Source organism: Dermacentor andersoni, chromosome 3 (assembly GCF_023375885.2).
Source record: "Dermacentor andersoni chromosome 3, qqDerAnde1_hic_scaffold, whole genome shotgun sequence".
NCBI lineage: Eukaryota > Metazoa > Arthropoda > Arachnida > Ixodida > Ixodidae > Dermacentor > Dermacentor andersoni.
Genome location: NC_092816.1, coordinates 117,662,348 through 117,681,656, shown reverse-complemented (window position 1 = coordinate 117,681,656; position 19,309 = coordinate 117,662,348). Strand labels below are relative to the sequence as shown.

At 46.6% G+C, this 19,309-nt stretch overlaps 1 protein-coding gene across 7 annotated transcripts in view; it reads right to left on the bottom strand.

Annotated features, from left to right (window-relative positions):
* The window catches only part of LOC129386651 (doenitin-1-like), a 133,531-nt gene that overhangs the window by 46,971 nt on the left and 67,251 nt on the right, over positions 1-19,309 (bottom strand). For 3 of the 7 annotated variants that reach the window (XR_011893432.1, XR_011893433.1, XR_011893436.1), the window contains one exon: positions 17,946-18,077. The exons of 2 other annotated variants lie outside the window; for them this stretch is intronic. Coding sequence is in view for 1 of the 5 variants with exons in the window: in XM_072287281.1 (XP_072143382.1) it covers positions 17,832-17,839 (8 nt within the window). In the remaining 4 variants the exon portion in view is untranslated. Of the gene's footprint in view, positions 1-505; positions 880-17,663; positions 17,840-17,945; positions 18,078-19,309 lie in introns of those variants that run through there. 2 more of the 7 variants (XR_011893435.1, XM_072287281.1) reach the window with 2 other exon arrangements.

The following is a 19,309-nucleotide window of genomic DNA, read 5'->3' as shown; positions in this document are numbered from 1 at the left end:
CCGTCTGGCAAGCTCTTGTGCTGTAGTGCAACTTTCAGTTCCAATGTGAATATCACACGTGCACTTCATACATCTTATGTGATTAGCAACTAGGGAAGTTAAACATCAGTACATCTTGCTTCCAACAGTTGTTAGTAATTGGTCATTTGAAGCTATGTACAAGCCAGTTGCTCAACATGCATGTGCAGTCATTACAAGTTTCTTGCAAAAGAATAACAGAAGAAAGTGGAACGGCTCAGAAGGCACTTATTTCTTGCTGAGGTCTGCTAAGATCGAAATCAATCTTTCTTCTCGCTCGGCAGCCTGCTCGTGCAGCACAATAACACGTTCGCGATAAGAGTTTTCTTTTTCTTTAGATCTCTCGTATGCCAGTCTCATTTTCTTTTGCTCTCCAGTCATTTTTGCCAGTAGGGATTCCCTCTGAGGTCTTCTTCCTACTGGCGTTTTCCTGCCAATGCCAGGCGCATTGGCAGGAAAGGCAGTAGAATTGGCAGGTGGCACATCCGTTTCTGCTACTGGCGCATCCATTTCTGCTATTGGCACAACGGCGTCATCACTGCGCTGTGATGCCTCTGGCGATGGTGGATGGCTGGCGATGTCATCCAGCACATCCTCAGAGTCGCAGTGTGTGCCATGCACCATGTCATGAACGAGCTGAAACACACCAAAACATTAACATGAGAAAAACATTGTACTGAAAGTGTCCACAAGCAAAAAGTGGGTATGGCATTTACCTCTTCAACACTTGCGCTGCTGCAGCCAATTTCGTCAGTTAATGATTTATCATTAACGGGAAGTGCTCCGCGGAATCCATGCAGCTCCCAAAAATACTTCCATGCAATTGCACCTGGGCCGGTACAGCGTTTCTTGCACAGGTCTCTACAGTAAAAAAAAAAAAAAGCGTCATTGTAGAAAATTTCTATGAAATGTTTTCCACATCACCTGGTTTTACTTCACTCCAGAGAAAATAAATGCACTGGCTCCAGTTGTGTTGAAAATGTAGGTCAATCACTTGGTGACTGGTCATTTCAATGCAACTAGTTAATGAAGACTGGTTCACAGATGTTAGTGCGTTTCGTGGTTTTGTATGATTTTCAAACTGCACTGATTTTGCTATTGTGAGGACCAGACACTGGCTAGCCCAACACCCATGTTTAAAGGACTAAACAAGATGCTATAGTCGTCACTACCATATCGGCTGCGTGTTAACGCTTCGATTGTTTATAATATTTCTCGATTTTCGATGTTTATTGCATACATTTACCTATAGCTTTATCTCGGTGCATGTAAAGCAGTTCGCATATCTTCATCTAGTGTTTTCCACATTCCCTCTTGGCTCCATTTACCACTTCACTAATCTGCGAAGCAGCGTCTAGGCGCGTTCGGTAACTGCGACAGAAGCGGTGCGTCTGCGGAGCGGTGTGGCCGCTTGGAAGGTCCTGAGCGAAGCGCGTCTCTCACATTTGCTACAACGTGCAGGGCTCTAATGCTGGGTCACACGTTAGGTTTTCCGGTTTCCGCGCCAATTTTTGCGACAGAGAAATGACACTCAAATTTCGGCGGCAACAATTAAACGTTAACTAGGTTCCGAAATGTGAACAGTTGTCAACGTCAGGCGGCAAGCATGCAACCGCACCAGCCGCGAATGCAACGTGGTGTTCAAATCACTAACAGGCGATGTGCGACTGAAATAAAGGAGCACAAAAATGCTGTCCATCGCTTTGTTGACACGATGCTTACCTGTATTTGTTGCCCAAGTTTTCTATTTTCGACTTTATAGCCTTGAGAGGCTTGTCGACGCCTTCAGCGCGCAGCCCCTCTTGAATGGCCGCGTACACTTTGGCATTTCTCTTTGTGCGCCGCAGGTCTCCCAAGTGGTCCTGCCACATTCTTATGAGTGTGCGAGTCTCCTGTTCAGACCAATGTGCGCGGCTCCGAACGTCTGTATCGCCGTCTCGCGCCGTTCACATGGCAAAACACACAATAAAGGCGCACGGGTATAACCAAAAGGCCGCGGCTGGTGCGAACGAACACGACTGCCACAGCCAAAGCCAAAGACGGCCGCCTAGTAACTGGATTGAGAGTATATTTCTTAAACGTCATGAAAGTAAAAACTTATGTAATAAAACGGACAGTACAACAGCTATTTTTTGCTAAACAATTAAAAAGCGAGTACTGTCTGTGAAGCTGATGAAAAAACAAGCATTGTTTGAGAAGCTGATTGCAAGGCTTCTGGTGTCGAGGGTACACATTCTGTTCCAAAACGAACGCGAATGAGATTGGCGAACTCATTTGATTGAAAATATGATGTTCAACGAATGTCATTACATGTTCCCGTGTGACAGTAAAGAAATGACATTCCGATCGAATGTCATTCGTTGGAAATGACATTAGATCTGCCGTGTGACAGGGGTATTATTCAGGTGCACATTAAAGAAGGCCAGGTGGCCAGAACTTCAGGTTGTTACTTTGGCATGTAAAACCCCAGAATTTAATTTTAATATCTAAAGGTGCTTTATTAGGAGCAGGACATCATCTTGAGTTTTTACTGCACTGCCATGGCACCAAGAATCCCCGAGTAAATAAACACAATTGCTTAGACAATGTCCATATCTTGCAAACATATACAAACACTTCTCTGCATGCACCTCTGTTGCTGTTATATTTATATCCTTATGCCAAGGCGGGTTAGGATGCTAGAACATCTTTCAAACCTGGTGTTTGTTTGTTTTCTTACTGATTTGTATGCCAAGGCGGGTTAGGATGCTAGAACATCTTTCAAACCTGGTTTTTGTTTGTTTTCTTACTGCTTTAAATGTTTTGGTTATATTGCATTACATTTCAGTTCGCTTTCATGATATGGTTCGCGCGGCCGTGCCAGAAGCAGCCGCCGCCGGAGAAAGGTTGATAACGGTTCGACGCGGATGAGTGAAGCGCAAAATAGCGATAACGGCTCAAAATCAACGGAATATCATCAGTGCACCTGGCAGCGCCACCTGCAGTACTCTGCTTGCTTAATTCACTTTGCGCCGCCTACCACAGCAGCTCGTGTCGCCACAGCTTTCGCTGATACTAGTCGGATCAAGTCTCATAACACTGATAATGACATTGGACTGCGCGTAGATGAGCAAGTGTCACAATGCTTACGCGTACTTAGACAATTCCTCGAGAAGTTCTTGTGTGACTTTTGTTATCCGAAAGGTGCAGTCGGTGGTGATCCAGAGCTGACACTGCATGTAAGAGGGGTGCGAAGCTTTTCTTTTTATGAGATTCTTGCCCAGCTCCCAAAGACCTGCTCAAGCTAAGACTTGCTGATGGCTGTATGTAGTTTTTTTTCTTGTCTCATGCCCTCGAAGCTCTGTGAATCCTACTGTGTAATGACATTAGAGCAGTATTAACGTTCAAAAGGAAATGCACCCGGTAATTGGGCTGCCTAAGGTTTGCGGCACAGCGGCAGCTCCCCTCCTCCGCTTCCATTGACAAACTAGAAGGAGGGGTCCAGAGCAACATTAGACTGCCTCTCCACAGTGGCGTAGCCAGAAAATTTTTCGTGTGAAGGGGGGGGGGGGAGGGTTAGCAAAAATTTTACGGTTAGTAAGCGTTAAAAGTGCCCGGCGTGCCCCCCTTGTCTAATCCCTCGCTCCCCGCAATCGACGCAATTGAGCTATCAGACCATGACACGCATGCATGACATATTATGAATGACATGCCACGAAGCTGGCATGGAAGTCGTGACATCATCATCATCAGCATATTTTGATGTCAATCGCAGGACGAAAGTTTCTCCAGCGATCTGCAATACCTCTGTCTTGTACTAACTAGTTCCACGTGCCTTCAAATTTTCTAATTCCATCGCGCCCACCTTATTCTCTGCCGTCCTCGACTTTCCTTCCCTTCCCTTAGCACCCATTCTGCAACTCCAATAGACCAGTGGTTCTCTCCCTTATGCATTGCATGGTCTGGCCAGCACGACTTCTTTCTCTTAATGTCAACCAAAATATCAGTTATCCCCGTTCGCTCTCTAATTCACATCGCTGTCTTCCCGTCTATCATCGTCACGCCTAACATTTTTCATTACATCGCTCGTTGCGCGGTCCTCAATGTCTTCCCAAGCTTCTTCGGTAACTTCCAAGTTTTGGCCCCATATGTTAGCAACGGTAGAAAGCAATGCTTAACAGTGAGCTCCATGGTCATGATTCAGTAATGCCTGCCGTAAGCTCTCCAACAAATCTTTTGTTTTTGTTAATTTCCTTGATCAGAGGCCCCTACTAGTAATAAACCTCAGTACACGTATTTCTGCGCAGGTTCTAGAGGCTGACTGCCGATTATGACATTTCGTTCTCTCACCAGGCTGTGGAACATTACTTTTCACTTCTGCATACTAACCTTCAATCAGACTCTGCCACTTTCTTCGTTAAGGTCCTCAAATGTTTGTTGCTGATAGTCTGCAGCGTTGCTGAGTATGCCAATGTCATGTACAAACCGTAAGTTGGTGAGCTATTTACCGTTATCCCTCACGCCTAACCATTCCCAGTCTAAACGCTTCTTGCACACCTTTAAGTATTAAGTGATACCATTGTAAAGATTTTGCCATTGATCATGCGAAGCCTTGTGCAGATATCTGGCCATGCGAAGTCGGCGCGTTAGCGTCATCCGTTCGACATCAATATTCGTGGGAAACTTCATTTTTGACCGCCGTTCAGAGTCAGGGCGCTGCTGCCTAGATGGCCCGATCTAATCATTACAACTACCTGATTCAAGCGCAGGTACGTAGCGCGTGTTTCATGTATAACCAATATCGAAGCGTAAACTGCCAATCTTCAGTTGTCATATACTGTAAGCTTGTTCACTTACTCCCGTAAAATTAGGGTGTAAATGAGAAAGACTGGGGTGTTCCAAGGGTGTTTTCTTATCGAACACCATTTTCCGTTAAAAAAGGGTGTTTCAAGAGTGTTTACAAGGGTAAAAAGAGAATACACCCCCATTACGCCCTTAAAGGTGCGACATTTTTAAGAGTTTAGACAGATCCGGAGCACTTGAGCCTGAAGACTTTGTATTGTGCGTAGATTCGTTTTACCTGTGTTGGTTATTGCTGGCAAGCTGTATCGCAGAAAGCCTAGAAAAACACCCTGTGCAATTGTCGACATTCCCCAGGTCTTGCCAGCGAAAAACTTGGAACAGGTGGCAGATGCCTGTCAACCGTTTTTTCACGTATGATACGCGAGGGCTCCATGACAAGTCCCTGTCGATTATGTCACCTAGAAACATGTACGATCAGACCCGTCGTATTATTCGCCATTTATCATTACGCTGTAGTTTGCCATGGATTTGCGCGTAAATGGCACTATTGCGCATTTCTCTGAAGAAATTTACAAGCCTCGATTACGGAGCTAGATAGCAGTTTGTGTGGCGGCTATCTGAATTCTCGCTCGCAACTGTAGGCGTGTTGCTGCAGACATCCATATGCAGATGTTATCCGCGTACATTTATAGCCTGACTGTAGTTGGCACGTGCTCAAGGAGAGCAATTAGAGTTAGATTAAATAACACACGGCTAAGTACACCGGCCTGGGGGACGCCGCGGTAGCTATATTGTTGACAAGTATGGCCTTCCTCGGTGCTTACAAAAAAGGATCGCATGGAGAGATAGCTCCGTATCCATTGAAACGTCCGACCAGCCACTCCTACCTCTGCGAGAGCAGAGAGGATGCCCTCATGCGTAACGTTGTCATACGCCCCTTTAACGTCGAGGAATACAGAAGCGCAGAGACGCTTACGGCATTTCTCATGCTGAATATAGGTAACCAGGTCAACGACATTATCTATGGATGATCGACCACATCGAAAGCCCGCCATGGCATCCGGGTAGTTGTTGTGGTACTCCAAGTACCACTCCAGGCGTCCTACGATCATCCTCTCCATTACTTTGCCCACACAGCCCGCCAAAGTGATCGGGCGATATGATGAGAGTTCCAACGACGACTTGCCAAGCTTCAGCAGTAGAACAAGGCAACTTGTCTTCCAGGTTGTTGGTAGCGTGCCATCTCTCCAAGGTTCATTATACAATTCAAGGAGAACACCTCTCACTCGCTCGCCCAGGGGACACAGAGCTCGGTAGGAAATTCCGTCAGGTCCTGGCGCTGATGTGCGGCTGCACAAAGCTAATACTGCCTTAAGTTCGTGGATTGAGAATGGTAGATCCATGCGGTGATCACGTGGTGGCGATGGAATGTTGGTAGCTAGGAGTTGGTCAGATAATCTGGCGCAGAAATCCTCTGCCACGTCAATCTCCGATCTCTTTTGAGAGAAGCAGGGAACCTTGAATGGGAATCGCTGTACGGGGAGCGTCCGGAGACCGCGCACCGTTCTCCATAGTTGCGATAAAGGCTTGCATGGATCTAGCGACTCACAAAAGGCAGTCCAACGTTGCGATTCGAGCTTGTCTAACCGGCGCTGGATCTTCTTTTGCGTGCGTCTGGCGGTCCGTAAATCGTCCATTGTCTTCATACGTCGGTATCTTCGTTCAGCACATCGTAGGATTGTTCGGAGTCGTTCTAATTCCACATCAAATTCTGTCAGTTTCGAAGAGCATGTGAGAGTACACATAGTCTTGCACCGCGCTCTTGATTGCATCTTCCAAGTCGAAAGATGGATTGGCGTCGCAGTGCTCTTCCATAATAGACTGAAATTTAGACCAGTCCACTCTTTGGACCGTATCCCGTATTTTTAACTGGACAATCCTCTGATCTTGATGTATGTGGGGATATGGTCGCTTCCGTGCGTCTCTATGTCTTCAAACTACCCTGCACGTCTGACAAGGCTTCGTGAGAGGAAAGCCAAGTCAAGACAGCTGCTGTACGTGGAGCCACGTAAGAACGTAGGACTTCCATCATTCAGCAGCCAAAATTCATTTCTGGAGGCGAAAGATACCAGAGCTCTGCCTTTTGCGTTGATCTTCTGACTTCCCCAGAATGTATTATGGGCTTTGAAATCTCCAATAATGACCCAGAGATTGAGAGTTGAGGAAATGGTGTCTCGTAGTCTTTTGTGATCAAATCGACTTGACGAACATAGGTAGGCGCCCACAAAAGTAAAGGCCAACTTCTTTTTCCTTACGTTTAGGCATATATATTGATTATCGTCATTAGGTGGTACAGGCTGATGAATGTAGGAGAGGTCACGGCGAATAAACACCAACACCTTACTGTTTTCACCAACAGGTGGCGACATAAACGATTCATATCCAGAAAGCCAGATGTGTTCGATAAGTTCGGCTCGCAAATGATGATAATGGGAAACATATTGGCATACACGAAGCGACGCAAACGACGCAAACCAGCCGGGAACCTCGGTGGCCGCAGCCTGGCAAGTCTAACTGTAGTGCTTGTAGTGAAATTTTTTTAGTGGAATACATGCCCAATGAAACATCTTGATTTTTTTCTGAGGTATATGTGGTGTCTATTAGATGGCAATGCATTTTGTATATCTCAGAACATTGGTTACATGTTTTTCTTAGTGGACAAAAACTTGTGTTTACAAACACTCTTCAATGTTATCGCACACTCTTGAATCTGTCAATTTGTCTTTTTTATTACACATATCTCGTTAATAGAAGTTTTATGCGCGAAAAGTGCATTCATTCTGTTTTTTTGCTTACGTACTACATAACATATTGAGTGCAGTAGTTCCTTCAGAAAAAGATCTGGCGTAAACTACAAAAACACCCATCTTCCCCATGGCAGGAGAGTCCTGTATAAAATCAAGGAGGACTCATAACCAAACATTGTTCTATGCTATTATCTGCAATGGCAATTGTATATAGACAACGGAGGTATGAGGCATCAATTTGTAGATTAAGAGCCTCAATCGCATGGAGACCGAGAAACTAAGTGCCTCGAGACACGACATAAAACAAAATGAATCCTGTTCGAACCATGTGCGTAACCTCCGAGACAAAGCAGCCATGCACATGTATGAGCCGTTTTGCGTAGACCAACAACTTTGTCGACGCCAGCTACGATGAACCGGACACCAGGAACTATGCCTGCCGTTTACGCACGTTCATTACGTCACGTGCTGGCTATATAAGTGACGATGATTTCCTGTCCAACTCAGTGAACTCAGTACGCGGTTCCGAAACGTCTGATTACTCATCAGACCAGGTCAGTGACCGTGATTCCCTTCAACTTTGTCCGAAGCACAGTACATTGTGCCTTACTGGCGAAACGCTGATTGAAGAGCTTATACGACATTATGGAAACTGTGAAGCGCAAGTCAACTAAGAACGTTATGTTCAGCTTTCCTACTAAAACTTCTACGTGAATACCAGCGTGAGCGAATGCGGTCACAACCAGAGTATCTGCAACGTCGTTGCCTGCTTCACTGCTTAGTTCACGAATAGAAGCAAAGCGTCGGTTTTTGTTACACACTGACTTGAAGTGGCCAACCAGACCACAGCAATGACAACGTTTCCCTTTAGCCGGACAATGGAAAGAAGCTGCAGAATCTTGATTAGAACCACAACGAAAGCAGTGGAAGGAGGTGTTGCTTTTAGTAGTAACATGTTGTACGCTTGTGGAAGCGAATGCTTGGGCATCTCGAGTCGTTTAGTATCCAGATGCACAGCGCGTGAAAAAGAAAGACTCGAGCCCTCGAGCAGCAGGCGCTCGCGCAAATGTTGCGAAGTAATGACTGTCACCAGTTGATCAGGGAGCGCATCTTAAAGTGCAGCGAACGAACAAGCAGCTGCGAGCTCACGTAATGCAACAACGTACTCATCGATCGATTCCGCTGGCCGCTAGACGCACCTACGAAAGCACTGACGTTCCGCGACGATATCAGTTCACGATATTAGTTTATATAATAATATGGCCCGCCAATTATTTTATGGGTGTCATATCTGTGTCCTATTCTGGGACAACAGAATAGGACATCAGTTCGCCATGTTTTGTTTGCAGAGGGCCAATAACCTAACTGTGGCTCATTGAAGTGAAGCTTATTATTTGTTTCAGCATCAGACATACGCTGTCGGTGGCTTCTCAGTTTCTTTCGGAGAAACGGCTTTACATCTAAGAAAGGGGCAGCAGAGGTAGAATTGATAGCTTTCGATGCAATTGATGTGGCCATTTCGTGTGCTAGAATATTAAGCTCGATGCCCCTATGCCCACGTAGCCAGTATATGACATATTACTGCGACATGCACGGTGTGCAGAGAACGGAATAAAGCTCGGTAAGTGCAGGTATTCTGTGTTTACACCATGACCTTAAGGCTTTGTATAGCTTGGCTTTCATGCTTAGCAGTGGACAGTATTGCATGAGCTTCTGCGATGAAGGTGCTTGCTTCCGGATGAAGTCATCGAATTCGGAGGAGGATGGTCCAATTCCAGCATAACATACGCCGGCATGTGACGTAGAAGCGTCAGTGTAAATCTCTATGCACATAGTACTTTGACTAAAGTTCTAGGAAATGCATTCGATTATGCGCTTCTGGGATGTGTCTTGTAAGCTCTTTGAAGAATGTGCCATATTCTAAGCTCCCACTCCAACGGCGGCTATGACAGCTAAGACCATCAGGTTCTTCTCAAGAACTGGAACTCACATTTCCCCAGAAAATCTTCTTACGCGCAGAGAATGGGTCTCTAGCTCCAGGTCGAATATTAAAGAGCGTTGCAGCTGCCACGTCATTTATGGTTACATAAAAAAGCTGGTCGCAATTTGCGTTCACTTTTAGAAAGTACGAGAAACGGCAGTACGACCTGTGAAGATGAAGTTTAAGGACTTTTCCTTAAAGGGACCCTGAAACGATTTTGGCGATTTTCTACAAACGTACTGAGTCGTTAGAGCAGGTCCTTCTCATCATTAATTGACGCATCTAAGTGCTTCGCGTAAAGCGTGTAATTTAGTACAAGGTTTTAAAAATGCATATCGCTGCCGATCGCAGCACACTGCGCGGCGGAATTTTAAGCCGCCCCTACCCATACGACGCAAATCACCCATATGACGTCAGTGGAGCTAGCTATCCGATTGGCTGATCAGGGCGCGTGATCGATAATTTTTCCAACTTTATGGCAAACAAATGATGTTCGTAACAGTTGGAATGTTAGTTAATTCGTTTTTATATAAAGAAAGCAACATAAAGGGAATGCACAAGAACAATTTTTAAGTACACTTAAGCACTTCCGGCACACAGCATGTGTCGTCTGCTTCTGCTACAACATTCTTCGTCTTTGACGAGAGCTCCGCCGTCAGTGTCGGTCTGTCTTTTCGCGAGCGCTATGGTTCGACTTTGTTGAGTTGCGGAGTGCAAACGTAGCGACTCGCAATATGTCAAGCTGCAACATTGTGTCCCTCTGCAAGCCAGTAGACGAGCGGACTGGCTGCAGCGCCTCGGACTGCCGCTATCCGATTGGCGCCAGGGTTTTCGCGCTTGCGGCTGTCATTTTACACCGGAAGATTACTGACGCAATAGCGTTTCGCGAGTCCGGTATTAGGGTAAACGCAAGCGCGAGGGGACAGGGCTTGGCCGTGTCCCCTTGCGTGTCGTTTCATGGTATTAACAGAAGCGGAAATGTGAATGGTTTGCACGGTGCCGCCACCTGGTGGCATAGAGCTCAACCAGACACAGTAGCAGTAACAAAATGTATTTTTCTTTGCTCCTGGTGCAAATTTTTCGCAGGAGTGTAATCGTTAACACGTTGTTTTTGTAAATGTTTAAAATGTTTTACACTTGGTTAGAGCAATATTAGCTCTTTCTTTATGTTGGGTAAACTCTGCGCCAACGAGTGGCTGGACCGTGGAGACCGATCAGGCAGCTCACGTACGTCTACGCTAAAGTTCCTTCATCAGTTTGAGTTCATGCCTCCACCATTCCGTCGAAGCGTTCAGCTAGTGTGTGGTTACCGGAATACCAGACACGTTCGGTGCTGCGACAGACGGCTCGCAACGCATGCTGCTTCGATAGCTCTCGCTTGCGGTCGACGGCCAAGCGGCTAGCGGAGCGGTTTCACGCGGGCGAGCTCCAAAACAACCGGAAGTCGACGATGTGACATTGCATCGTAACGCAGAAGCAGTGAAGGCGGAGCTTAGCCCCGATCGCTCGGCGAACGAGTTGAGGAGGAAAAGCATGGCTAGGGAGGAGGGTAACTTGTAATCGCTTGTAGCTCCATTAATACGTAACGCTTCACCTAAATTGTGGTGCGAATGTCTACTTAAGCTGTACTCTACGCGTCTACAAAATTTGTCCGAACCGTTTCAGGGGCCCTTCAAGGCACCGGTCACCAGGCGCATACCTAGGTGATGGGCAGGGTCCAGCATCTTCAATGCACTAGGAAAAGCTTATTGGTATACTATCGCCCTGTAATCTGAGCCTGTTCGCATGAGCCTTTTGTAAATACTCCTGATGAACTTCCGGTCACTACTCCACGTTGTGTGTGACAGAATTTTGATAATGTTCGTGGTTTTTAGGCATTTGTTGTTAAAGTACTTCCGGTGTGGAATAAAGGTTAATTTCGTGTCTAAAATGATGCCTAAACATTTTTGCTGTCTGTCAACACGTATATTTCATCCATGCAGCTCAAAATAGAGGTCTGGACCAGGCCTGTATTTCTCGTAAACAGGACGCAGGAGCTTTTCAAGGAATTTAGCTTAAATCCATTCTCTTGTGCCTATCTGGACACTTTGTTCAGAGCACATTGAATCGGTCGTTCCAATTTACATAGTTACATTATTTAAATCCCATTTGAACGTCATCAATATACCTGTATATGCAAAAGAACATACATCCTGGAATGCATGTGCATAAAAAATTCATTTTAACAATAAAAAGGGTACAACTAAGTACCCCACTCTGTCGTACCCCAGTCCCCTGGATAAATGGCCTGGACGGAACATTGACAACTCTAACATGGAACGTGCGGTTCGATAAGTAACTTTCTATTAGGTTAAGCATGTTGCCGCGTATACCCATTTCGGAGATATCTCGCAAGATTTCGTAGCGCCAGGTGTTGTCATAAGCCTTTGAATATGAGAAACACCGGCAGAAAGAACTGTTAGTGAACAAAAGCTTCCAGAATGTGTGCCTCAACTCGCACTATGTGGTCGATTGTGGATCAGCCTTTTCTAAATCCACATTGATAAGGTTGAAGAAGTTGTTGACTTCTAGGAAGTGTAATAGCTGGCGATTAATATGTTTTTCAAATAGTTTACGGAGACAGCTAGTGAACGCTATACGCTGGTAACTTGCCACATAACATGCATCCTTACGCTGCTTAAAAATATGTACTACAATAATATCTTTCCATGCTTAAGAAATGTATCGTGTTGTTCAGATATAGTGTTGAAAAAAGACAACATAACCATTTGGCTAATAGGGTGAAGGCGTTTGATTATTACGTACATAATCCGATAATTTCCCGGAGAACACTCTTCACCAGTATTGGGGGCGAGCTCCACCACTGGAAAAGCTGGCGCCACCGTAGGCGTGACGTGGCATGAGGGATCACGTGGACACAGCGGCCGCGTCGGCTGCTTGGGAAGTGCCGAAGCGACCTGAAAACGAAAGTTTAAAGTCACACCTGCGCCGCGGATCTGATTAAGTGGTGAAGCTTTACAGCCTTGGGCCTCTGCTTGACAACATTTGAAAATACTATAATAGGTAGTGGCTGCCTTTGGAAGCGCGCAGCATAGTAGGCTACTGCTCAGTGAACAGTGCCGGACGTACGCAACGGAGCCCGGTGCCAGCCTTATTCACACGTAGCCGCAGGCCAAGGAGCTGCGTGAAGCTTGGCTCGCGAAACTTAGAACCAGCAGACAGCCATCGACTACAACTCGGGTATGCAACATGCACAGACGCGAGGAAGATTTTTGCTACGGCGCCGGGACTGCGATGTTCAGCGAGTAGCAGAAAACGCGCACTGGGACGCTTGCCCGCGCACTCTGCCCGGCTAATGTCATGACGTTTTATTAGGTCTATGAACGTGTTAATACTAGATTCTGGCAAGTTCACTGGAATGGAAAGGGAGTGGTAAGATGCGCATAAAGAAGGCATGGCAAATGATCATGTTTGTGCTATGAATTATTGCACTGGATTGCGAAAAAGAAGCTAAGGGAAATCGCACGCGGAGAATACCGAAAAACATAGAGTGCGACGCAACATGAGAAATAATATTGAAATGTCCAAGAATTTAGAGCACAAAAAAAAGATTGAATTGTCACGACGGCACATCACAGTCGCCGTAGGTGTCGAAGTCTCTATAACGAAATTATTTTTGAACAGTTCTAATAGCGTCCACGCAACAGTGGTTGCTAGTGTGCTGTGAAATGCTCATCTGCGGCGGCCTAAAGCTCACGGCATGGTGCGAAAACGCGCTCACAGCGAAAGCAAAATATTGTGCGCGGACATGCATGCAGACGCGCAGTCGGTCGCTGCGAACCCGTGCGATCGCTGCATTGAGACTACACTCTGTTATGCCCCATTTGGTTATACAGACAGCCATTATAAGAACATACTTCACATAGCTTACTCTCAGCGTTTGCCTACCTTTAACGCAAGAAGCCGGTTCGGGAGACTCCATCACGGCGACCGCGCGCAGTGGCGTTCACTGTACGTACTCGGCAATGAGATGGCGTCTGTAAACGATTCTGTGCTTTCAGTTTGCCCAAGATTATTATATCGACAGTCTAAAGCTTCCTTCGTTTTGAGAGTACCTACATAAGTGTCCAGGAGGGCTGCCGCGTGGTGTTTTATTGAGCGCCGTAAGCGAAACCTATGAGGAGCGCGCCGCGCGATCCCTCATACTACGCAAGGGAGGCGTTTCCGACAGATGGCGACTCCATAACTCCTCGCCCCCGATTGAAAGCCGTTCGGAGCTCGGCTATAACAAAATGGTGGTTGTATTGTTAATTTCCGCTTCGCTTTCGATTCAACGCTTTACTTTGCTCTCTAATCTCGTACTTCACGAAAGCTTTGAAGTAATGCTCTAAGCTGGAAACTCGCACGAAATGCTTTCCAAGCGAAGTGGCCTGGTCTTCCAGTCTCTGGCCTTGATCATCAACCAAAGGCAAACGCTGAGAAGGCCGACCTATACATTTTATTACACGATTCTATGCTTTGCCTTCTTGCAATTAATTCCCGATATGTACTTTTGCCAGCTCTCCCTATCAGCAATCCGTCGTGTTCGCCTACCTTGTGATTTCATGTGTTTAAATCTGATGAGTTTTCTGCCGCTGGAGAATCACGTACACCACGCCGTGTTCTGCGTTCTTCGTGCTTGCTTACATTCCTCATTCTACCTGGGAATGCGTCTTTTAGAACGTGAACCTCTGGCTTGAAGAATACATAGTGATGCGGTATCGAATAAAAACACCCGCCGTGGTTGCTCAGTGGCTATGGTGTTAGGCTGCTGAGCACGAGGTCGCGGGATCGAATCCCGGCCACGCGGCCGCATTTCGATGAGGGCGAAATGCGAAAACACCCGTGTACTTAGATTTAGGTGCACGTTAAAGAACCCCAGGTGGTCGAAATTTCCGGAGTCCTCCACTACGGCGTGCCTCATAATCAGAAAGTGGTTTTGGCACGTAAAACCACATAATTTAACGGGTGAATAGTATTACAACCTACTCAGGTCAGAGAAAAAAGAAAAAAAAAGGAAAAAAAGAAGACAGCGTTGTAAAAAGAGAGAGAGAGAGAGAGAGTCGGTTCATTAGCGGCGCACTAGAGTCCACCAATCGGAGAGCCGTCTTTTCGTCACGTTCGCCGCAGCCAAGAGCATTTCGTCCCCGTTGCCTGATGTGACATCGTCGGCTGGTCGAAATCCCAGCGCGCGGGAGAAGGTGGCGTCCTCTGGCGGAAAAGTGGGCAGGTTCTTGCACAGTAGCCCTACGTGTTCAATGCTTTCGTCCTCCTCGCCGCATGCCCTACAGATTGTGCTGGTTATGGTTGGGCCGAAGTGGTGGCGATATGCCAGCGTTCTATGCGCGCCAGCCCGCGCCTCAAACAGACTGCTACCAATGCTGTTGTCGTAAATGTCCTTCCGCTGGATGTATGGCAAAGTAACGAGGCCTAGAGGAAAGTATAGATAACGTTGAGCGAAGGGGGACGGGAAAACTAGGCGAAGCGTCGCGGAGGAGTAAGGTGTGCGGAGGCGCGCAGGATTCACCTCCTGTGGCAGCTTCTACGGCTTGTGTGATGAGCTGTAGAGGTACCAGGTTTGTCTCGTGATCGAGTGGCCGAGCGCCGAGCAAGAAGAACATAGCAGCAACGAAAGCGCCAGCAGGCCGACCACGATTCGACCGACCCCGAATTCGTCCCTAAGCGCCGGATACAAGCTGAGCAAGTCCGGCAAGAGGTGCGGGCTTCGCGTGCCCGGGAGACTCCCGAGGTGGCTTGCGACAATGCGGGCGTTTTAGCGAAGACGCCGTAGCTTGGAAACTCAACAACAGCGTGAAGCCCATTCGGAAGCCCAACGTAGTGTCTTGCGCGAAGCCCGGAAGCGCAACAGCGAACAGAAGTATCGATTGCGATAGCAAATAAGTAGACAGCTATGCGAAGCAAGGATAATAGTTTAACCAGCCGTGTAAACTTCCATACATTGGCTTCCTAACTAAATTACACTCCCTGTCAAAGCGCTGCCGTGAGGAACCGCAGCAGCAGCAGCGAACGAGTTGAGGCGACGAAGCGCTGAGTTTGCGCTTCAACGCAAACTCAGCGGCGCGAACACAGCGCCGATGAGCCACTGGCGCCGTCGGTACACCTACACTCTGTAGATCGTGTTCAAGATAACGTGAGCGCGGCCGCACAATACGCTGTTGATGAAGGGGTACAACGCCCCCCCCCCCCCCCTCCGTCGCCTCCCACCGGCACCATGCACGCGACGGAAGACAGCGCGCTGCCTCCCTTCTTTCCTGTTTAGCGCATGCGAGGTTGAGCGGCGATCGTGGAGTCGCCGTCGCACGCTTTCACTCGCACATATAGCATATGGCGCGCGAGGACGATGTTATCGCACTCGGATTTTATACAGAACGTCCATGCGACAACGACGGCAGAAATGCGCCTGGAATGTCCATGTAGTTGCTATCGCAATTATATAGGAGTGGCAGCCATACGCTTGCGCGTGACCCGCTTTCTCGAAATGAAACGTCACTAATTTTTTGTGGCGAGGGCGAGCAGCGAGAGAAGTATAATTCTTACGTAGACTTCATGGCATTGCCTGTTATATATGAAGCGGGATATATATTGAAATATAAATTGAATTATCGCTGCACGAATACAATTCGGCGTATGGCCCATCACAGGAGTCCATGATGAACGATCACCAGGTTGAAACAAGGGTAGGTCACGTTCTTTCGCCCCATATCACCTTTGCACGTCCGATGACAAGAAATTCTTGGGAGTAAAATAAATATCCGGTAGAAAGCTTTTGTCGATGACCATCTGTGTCAATGTCAGCTCCTTTCAATGAAGGTTGGCCTGAACACTGTTTCGCATTTATATGCGCACATGCACGGTGAGTCCATCTTGGGGACACTTTTGCACTTTGGGGCAAGGTGTAGTAGTTGGATTTCCTTCACGAGTAGAAATATGTAGTTAAATATGCTCAGGGTTTGCCTATAAGCAAGACCCTTCACTGTGCACAGTGGTGTTGTACCATCTGTCAACGTGCATAACAACGAGCAAATCTGAACAAGTAAGAAACACGAAAAAGGAAATGGCATTGCTGTAACGCACGAAAGAAAAAAAACAGTAGCTATTACAGAAGAGTTATCTGAACACTATTGTTCAACGAAGGCGCTAAACTGCGGTGAGGCGGTGACCTTCCTGTAACTGAGCATGGTCACTTCGTCTAAGGAGCAACTATATCACCACACTATAGTGCAGATAAGCCCCTAGTAATGCGCGCACGATCAAAACTGGCAATGTTACCTGATTTCCTGTTGCTCGGATCAAGCTTTTACAGTAAGGGTAGTTCGGTGTGCGGCAACCCTCCCCCGCGGTCTTACCCGTGCAGAGGAGGACGCGCTTAGGAGGATCCGGGTCGGGGTTGCCCTCACTCTTGCCGTGACTCGGAAGTGGCCGCCCTTTCGCCAGTTATATCCTCACCCTGGGTGTCCAGTCTGCAAGTCGCGAAACGCTGAAGCCGACATCCACCACCTGCTGTGGGTTTGCCCTGCATTGAAACTGACGAGGCTCCGGCACCTCGCAGCAGCGGGACTTTCACCGCATAATCTTACTTACTACACTTCTTGGACGCCGGGTTCACATTATCAATCCATGTTAGACTTCATTAGATCCGCAAATCACTTTCATTTATTTCATCATCCTTATTCGCCCGCATCTCATACCCCTGTATGCCTGAGGCATTAACCCTCGCAATAAAAAAAAGTACCGTCATGCCGAACTAGCTTGTGTAATGACTCTTATCCGGAAAACAATTATGCAATGGCGCCTCCTCTGCACTTCCATCACCGCCATCACGGACGGCAAACACTTTCAGAATGCTGCAGACAATTCCTGCTGTTGAATAACTTCTTGCTGCACTGCATAATTCTTCTCCCCACTCCTCCATGCAATGCCTTCGGACTTTGGAAATATTTCTTATATATCAATAAATAAACCAAACCCACCAATTGACTTTCTTTTTTATTGTTATTGGGGCACAACGTGATTACACTCTGAGCAGTGAACAGCGGCGTTTCAGTGCACTCGAATCCAGGACATTGCTTCTGAATACATTCGTTTTGTTGTAGGAGTGGGAGTGATAGGCCGTGCCAACAGGTGCATGGCGTTGGAGTTGCTCAGTGGGGTGCTTGACTGGGGGTGTCAGTCTTTCCATTTGTTTATTCACCTAAAACGGCCATAAAAAGAATGTTAGACCGAGCGACAACATTTTGGATGTCCGGCCCAAAAGTGTAAGATGTTCGTGGTACACGAAAAGACAGCCCTTCTTGAAATTCTGAATATAAAGAAACGCTTTATTGGTTTTATTCCGATGCTTCCAGAAGATTACGAATAATACTCTGGTGGCCACGTGAGACCCTGTACGTGACGTTGCTTTATTGCATTATGCGCTCTGTAAGAACGTCCTGCAAAACAAAGCACGGGCAGGAAAGTTTTGTTGAGCTTGTTTGTCGGCGCAATGGGTCCAGAAGATGAAGCGCATCTTACACTTCTGTATATATGCTTCAAAATGCTAATGCACAAAGGCCAATAAACCATTACAAACTTGCACAGCTGTCAAAATAATTAGGGAGCCCCCACCTACGGCGCTCCACATATATCGTGATCGTGACACATAATATCCCAAAATTTAAATAATTTAGGCATGAGAAACATGTGGACAAAAGCACTTTCATAAGGAATAAAAAGCCGCAGATATGGTATTCGGTGCAATTAAGTGTTCTTGTTCTATAAAGCTTGCGGTCGATTACTGAGAGATTGATTCATCGTGAACTCCTTGAACTAAGCAAAATATGGAGCTAAAGGTTTTTCTCGAGAGGAAGTCATCCAATACATGTACACCATTTGTATAGTGTCTGGTGGCAGGGGCTTTTTTTCCTTGTTTTATACGTGTCTAATATTGGTGTAGGGTTCCTCTGCATATTATTTTCACAATATTCATCATTATCATTAGCATACTAATTAGTGTTCCCTGCTGGACAAAATATTCATCTGTATGCGGTCACTTTGATATGGATGGATGGATGGGCTGGACTTGTTTTGATCTGTCTGTTAGGCACGTGTTCATTGCAATAAGTTTCAGTGGACAATGTTTAGTGTAAAGTGGGCTATTTCATCGGTTTTACACACCGGAGGGGTGTCACAACATCCTTCGGGCCAACAATCTTTGTAATAAGGCACCGGATTCAGTGCTGTGTAAGAAGGTATTCATTGGTTTATTTCATCATTGATTGATTAACATTAGGTCACTAGATCTTTTTATGTGATGGTCAAAATGAGGGAAAGTGAAAATTCCTCTTACTGTGATGCCGTATTGCCATGGTAAATTGAAATGGCGACCTCATCAAGATAGCACTCTAACTTATTAATATCTCTTGAATGCAAAGACCAACTAATATTATTTTGGGAGACTCGTCGACCGGCTTCATACCGATTGGAACGATCAAAAAATTATAACAATTGCAGAAAAGCAGTAGACGGGCACCGAATTGATCCAAGTGCTATGTGACGGGGTTCGTGTGACCTTTCCGTGAATTAGCCTAGCCATAGAGAATTTCAACCTCTCCATCAAACATTCCAAACCCAGTATTCAATTTAGGGAATCCGTAAACGCGAACAACCGTATCGGCGGTGCAAT